The 6,972-nt window shown below is 34.7% G+C and overlaps 1 protein-coding gene across 1 annotated transcript in view; it reads right to left on the bottom strand.

The window, feature by feature from the left end:
- Positions 1-1,615: 1,615 nt before the first annotated feature.
- LOC150090206 (acetoacetyl-CoA synthetase-like) overlaps positions 1,616-6,972 on the bottom strand; it is a 93,283-nt gene continuing 87,926 nt past the window's right edge. Inside the window, exon 18 of the mRNA XM_090369019.1 lies at positions 1,616-1,785. Within this exon, the coding sequence (XP_090225145.1) occupies positions 1,648-1,785 (138 nt within the window). The 3' untranslated portion in view covers positions 1,616-1,647. The remainder of the gene's footprint in view (positions 1,786-6,972) is intronic.

The following is a 6,972-nucleotide window of genomic DNA, read 5'->3' as shown; positions in this document are numbered from 1 at the left end:
CTTAACCCCACATTTATGTCATTGGAATTTGTTTTTTTTTTCTGCAATGTATATCATTTCTTTCAGTTTCATTTGAAGCCTGAATATTATTTTCTATCACAGATTGTCATAGTCATCTTTGCTTTTGTCATTACTACCTGACACCCTGCATATATATTGTATGTTCTCTGCTTTTGCAAGTACAGCTTAAATTTGTGTACATAAATCATGAATTTTAATTTTCTATACAATAATGAAAAGAAACGCTGCACATATATTCAACCAAAAATACCTCAATAACCGAAGAAAATTTAAAAACTGCATTGAAAGATTCTCTGAATAAAACTAGAATTTTAAACAACATATCACTACACCAAATAAGTCATTCTAAACAATTTTGCCACCTACCGATTGCCATATTAAATACAGTCTAAGTTTTACTCTCTCTCTCTCTCTCTCTCTCTCTCTCTCTCTCTCTCTCTCACAAAACGTGCTAGAGAAAACAACAAAAAAACAATAAATTTTATAAACTCATAACTGCATGATGTCAAAAGAGTGTATATTTTCACAATTATAGAAACAAAAATGAATAATTAAAAATATTTATAGCATTATATTATTAAATTTGTGTGTATTACCGCTAACACTCCCCCACAACCCATAGTCCCTCAACATGAATGTAAATGAGTGTTTAGTACATTCACACATCACCTGAGAAGGAAAAGCCATATCAGCACCCAATTTTTGTTTTGTAGATACCTGGGAATGATTTATGCTTAATTTGGATTCCATAGCCTTCCTGTAAACCCCCTTTCATAAATACTGCTATCATTTGGGAAAGAATCCAATCAATTTAAAATTTTGGGATTTATTTAGAATATTTCTTAGTATCTTTATATCAAATTTCATGTCAGTGGAGTAAACTATTCCCCTATGTACCCCTCTGTTTCTTCTTTGTGCTTTTTGGTTTCAGAGGAGTCTGTGAAATTATCTGGACAAGTCCAGATATTTCTGTTGGTTTATAACAAATGCCAACTTTCAGAACTCTAACAAGAACTTATCAGACTGATGTACAAAGAAAGACAAAATGTATGCATGAATTCTTTACAGAGTGGAAATCTTTGCTTCCAAAAAATAAACAATTTATTTCATGAAAGGAAGTAATTTTCTACTTCCTTTATTTTCTTATTATACACATAAAAATTCAAAATCTCATGAATCACAAATTCAAAAACTTTCAAATATAATCAAAAAGAGAAATTCTAATAAGGTTTCTAAATGACATGACATCATGTACACAAGTATTAACTAGTTAAAAAACATCATAATACACTATGTAAAAAAAAGTATATGGTGTTCTTTAAATATAAAAAAAAGAATGTTACTGATTGTAATAAACTTGAAATCCAAATCTACATTCTCAAATGCAATGGCACAAACAAGTATCCACAATGAAATTTAACTTTATCTACATTTCAACATGCACTTCACACATGCATAATTATCGGCTTATGCATCATGTGTATTTAACATTGAGCTGAAATTGGAAACTAGAATTGTGTGTCCAGAAAAATACATGATCATAATGGTGTCACTCCACTAGAACACTATATTAGTTTCTTCAAATTTCCCACACTACAGGAAAATTTATATTAAAATATTCATTTATTAAAACCCTTTTAGTTCAGATATGTTGTAATATAAATCAAGTGATTCTGGATTTGCCAATGATCCCTTGTTTCCTACAGTCTCCCCTGCAAGGATTTTTTTTATTGCAACTTCCACTTTTTTACCATTGATTGTATACTGAAAAAAAGAAAAAATATATACCCAGAGTTATTGCAAATCATTTGTACTGAAAAGCATACATAACTAAGTGTGTGTTTTTATACGATAAATTTAAAAAAAAAAAAAAAAAAAAAGGTAATTAAAATAAAGATTTGCAATATTATTGCGCACACATCAAAATTAAAATCTAGAGAAAACTTTCAACAGAAATTTGAAGCCTTACAGCTGAAATTCACTAGAATAGTGCTGACAAATTAATAAGTTATTAGTGAGTGTGACACAATGTAACAGGGAAGTAATACCTATCATTATAAAATGCAATAAACCATATTTTAAAATTATAAAATCTGATCTATATCTGTTCACAGAAAAATCCAATTTTCTAAATTATTAAAACCAACAAATTCTAATGCTTTACTTATATGGATGGCCTTAATTACATTGACTGATTTCTGCTGATTCAATAGCAATCTCATCTTTTCAAAACTAGCCACACGTATGCACACATGAACCAAAAAAAAAAAAAACAATAAAATTTTTAGGAAATTATGTGGAAGAATTTTGAATGAAAAACACAGTAGAGCGTCAGACCTCTTCCGGATAATCGAACATTCAGAGAAGATCGAATGTGTAGATAAGATTAAATAAATTCTATTATGTATTAAGGTAAGAGGAAAAGACAAATTTATTTAATTTACAAAATAATAACTCATACGTAAAAATTAGCACATTTACATACGTATATATATTCAGATAGGTATGGGTGACCCCCGCTTAACGCTGATCATTCGTTACGGAAAAACAGAGCACTAAGTGAATCCTGCTAAGTGAGCACCGCATTCCCATAAGGTAACATATGTATTTGTGAGTTGCGGTCGGTGCCATAGGATATTTCCAAATCAATAATAGTAGTGAAAAGATGCACAAATGTTGATCAAAATATTTAATATTCAAATATTTGTACATATAAAATATTCTGCATTACATACGTATATAATTATGTGGTAACTACTTACGTATCAAAATAAAACTTAAAATTCCAATTGAAATCATGAATTTAATTGATCTAAATTGATTTAATTTGATTGATGAATTAAATCATGAAAAATGTGTCGATTTTGGGTTGTATTTTGGCCCTCTTCCTGGTAAACTAAAAGGAGTTTTAATTTAAAATCCCCCACAGCATTACCACCCAACAATAAAGTCAACCGATCCTTTGCCGCTTTGAAAGCTGGCATGTTTTTTTTTCTTTCAATATGGAACTCTTTTTAGGCATTCGTTTCCAAAAAAGTCCTGCTTCATCTATGTTAAAAACTTGTTGAGAAGTATAAACACATAATACCCCTCTTCAATAATTTTAACAAGTTCTTTTTTGAAAGTTTCGGCTCCTTGATCTGCACTTGTGGCTTCTCCCTGGATTTTAAATCTATTCAACCAGCCCTTACTAGTTTTAAATGGTTCCACACTTTTTTTTTTTTTTTTACGTGAGCTTTCTTCAGATCATCATATAGGCTAATCTCTCTCTTTTTTTTTTTTTTTTGATAATATTTAACTTACCTGAATTCTGTGTTGGAAATAATCTTCAATAAAATTAGTTAAAGTCTCTCCATTTCAATCCTAATAGCCAACCTAGCTCTAGTTGCTTACAGTGGAACAACTGTCTTTCCTGCTGATAAAATTAATTCTTTATTTTTATAATTGCTCTTACAGTTAAACCTGCCAGTCCTAAATTATGGCACACATTCACTTGTCATTGACCAGAATCGATTTGCTTCAAAACATCTAATTTAATTTTCAAATTGTCTTTCTTACATTTGTAGTCTTCACACTGCATCCAGACGTTGTTGCTTTTTCATTCTTATCTGCCATTATTAACTCTTTGAAAATGTAACTGCGTTGGTTGCATTAATTATGATACAATGTTTGAGTAAACTGTCCGTTATGCATGATGTCTAATACTGTACTGAGTGATGACTGGAATTTGGATAAATGCATATAATGCAAATATTACAAGCAATATACTTGATCTTTTTTTTAAAAATTTCGATCTCGGAACTACGTAACAACACACTGTACTGCAATTAAATTAGCATGCGAGAAAATTTAACTGAGTGTGGGAAAATTTCTCAAGTCGGCATTGGAAGCGTTTTAATGCCATTTTGCTACTCATTTTCAAGCTATTGACTCCAACAGATGAAACATTTTGGTGAAATATGCCAAAAATGCAATCTGTATGCTGGTAAAAGAGCATTATAGTGATTTGTGACAGCGTTATAGTCAGATACCAGTTTATAATATAAGAATAGCGTTATAGCGAATCAGCGTAAAGCGAACTGCATTATAACGAGGGCCTGCTGTATTTTACTGCAAATTTTACGTAGAAAAAAATTTAAAGTAATTTTTTAAAATAATGTTTGATTGTTTGTTGACTTTTTTTGCTACTAAATCTCAAGTTCCTTAATAATATCACTTTGATTATATCACATTCTTCCTGTTTTTCTGCCCATTTTAGTGCTTTTTCTTTTTGTTGACATTTTACTGTAAAAAACAGAAAACTAATAAATTGCACATCTTATGGAATCTGGAGCTAATCTAAATATAATATGAACTGAAGAGAACAAAATATGCCAAGAAAAATTGGGTTCGTGGAAGCATATGATGCAAGAAAGCAAGCTTATGCGGCATCTGCCAAAAAAAAAAAAAAAAAAAAAAAAACCTCTCCTATTTCACACCTCTGTTCGTTCGAAATATCTGTCCAGCCAAGCCTTAAATGTATTTAGGCTATCAACTTCCACAAAAAAGGATGGAAGTCTGTTCCACCAACCAACTATCCGCTGACTAAACGCAAACTTCCGCACATCTATCCTACATCTGTCTTTCCTCAATTAGAATTCATGCCCTCTCAAGTGATTATTATGAGCAAGAAAAAGAATCCCATTAGCATTAAGCATGCTCAAACCATTCAAGGCTTTATACACCTCAATCAGATAACCTCGCAGGTGCGGAGTCTCCAGACACTCTAATTTGCAAAACTTAAGCATTTCTTCGTAAGATCAACCCTTTGTTAGCATTAGCATTGGCATATGATGCAAGAAAGCAAGCTTATGCAGCATCAGCCAAAAAAAAAAAAAAACCCTTCCATTTCACCCCTCCATTCGTTCGAAATACCTGTCCAGCTGGACCTTTAAATTTATTTAGGCTATCAACTTCCACAACAAGGGATGGAAGTCTGTTCCACCAACCAACTACCCGCTGGCTAAAGACAAATTTCCACACATCTATCCTACATCTGTCTTTCCTCAATGTGAATTTATGCTCTCTCAGGTGATTATTCTGAGCAAGAGGATGAATCCCATAGGCATTGATTGAGCATGCTCAAACCATTCAAGGCTTTATACACCTCTATCAGATCACCGCGCCGGTGCCTAGTCTCCAGACACTGTAATTTGCAAAACTTAAGCCTTCCTTCGTAAGAGCACCCCTTTGTTCCATTCACTAATCTTGTTGCCCTTCTCTGTACTCGTTCCAGCAGCTCTACATCCTTCCTGAAATGAGGCCTCCAGACCTGTATACAGTACTCAAGGTGGAGCCTGACTATTGCCTTATACAAGGGAATAATCACCTCCTTATCCCTGCTAGAAAACTTCCTGTATATCATTGACAAGACACCATAAGCTACTCTTGCAGCTCGTCTGCACTGCTCAGAGAACTTCATATCTGCCTGCACAATTACCCCAGGTCCTTTTTATTCTCTACCACTATTAGTGTAGTGCCACAGAGTTGATACGTTGCTCTGGGGTTACTGTTTCCCATATGTAGTACTTTACATTTGTGAATGTTAAACCTCATTTGCCACCTCTCAGCCCATCTGCTCAACCTTTCGGGATCCTGTTGCAGCAGCACAGCATCAGTAGTGTCCTTAACAACCCTGCCAACCTTTGTATCATCTGCAAACTTGGACATTAAGCTTGATATATCACCACCGGAGTGGTCAGCAGCGGGAGTGCAGTAGCACACGCTCTTTGAGTAGACCGGGATTCAAGCCCCTGACTGCTGAATACGGTCGATCTGCCAAGCCGCACTGGACCAGCGTGGCAGATTATGGTCCATTTATCCTCAGCATGAATTGTTGAGGAGGCTTCCACACTGCACCACCACCACCACCAATATCATTTATAAATACAGAAAACAACAATGGACCCAACACTGAACCCTGAGGAACTCCACTAATAAGATTAGTCCACGTTGAGCAGTGTCCATTGATTACCACTCTGTCTTCTGCCACTCAACCATCCCTTTATCCATAGCAGCAATTTGCCTCCAATGCCACACTGCTCCAATTTGTGCAGCAGTCTTCCATGTGCAACAGTATCAAAAGCCTTTCTAAGATCCAAATATATAATATCAAAGTTATTCCCTGCATCCAGTTCTTTTGTGACTACATCATAGTATCCAATCAAATTGGTCAGGCAAGACTTTCCCTTAACAAAACCACGCTGTGTCCGAGCTATAACTGCAGTCTTGTCTAGATGATCCTGCACTGCTTCTTTAACCAGTACCTCCATTAATTTTCCTGGAACAGAAGTTAAACTCACAGGTCTATAATTACTTGTATTGCCCTTTGATCCTCCTTTGTGAATTGGGGTCACATTTGCACATCTCCAGTCCATGGGTACCTCCCCTGAGTCCAAAGAAGCTCTCAAAAATATGTCTAAGGATTTGCTTACTTCCTTTGCTGCCTCCTTTAATAAAACTGGATAGATCCCATCCACCCCGGGTGCCTTTTTTATGTTTATCTTCAACAATTTCTCCTCCACTTTCCTCTCAGTTATTACAAAATCATCTAGCTCGTGCCAGACTTCAATTCACCTCTGGCATTCCCCTCCCTAAATGACTCCTCATGTGTGAATGCAGATGCAAAATACTCATATAGTTTGTTAGCTACCTGAGCAGGATCATCAATAGTTGAACCATCAATATCCAGTGGCCCAATCTGATTCATCCCTTTCCTTCTAGAGTTTACATAGGTAAAAAACGCTTTGCTGTTTTTCTTTGCATCCTTCGCCAAAGATTTCTCATAATCTGCCTTTGCCTGCCTAATCTCCTTTGTGTCTTGGTTACGGACCAGCTTATATCTATCATAGGCTTCCATGTCACCCATTAATTTATGTATCCCTGCATTTTTCTTCTCTGCTATATGTCTCA

This window comes from Mastigoproctus giganteus, chromosome 2 (genome assembly GCF_048544385.1).
Source record: "Mastigoproctus giganteus isolate SK-2022 chromosome 2, ASM4854438v1, whole genome shotgun sequence".
In the NCBI taxonomy this organism is placed as follows: Eukaryota; Metazoa; Arthropoda; class Arachnida; order Uropygi; family Thelyphonidae; genus Mastigoproctus; species Mastigoproctus giganteus.
Note: the sequence above shows the minus strand (reverse complement) of the source record. Positions and strands in the feature narration are given on the sequence as shown.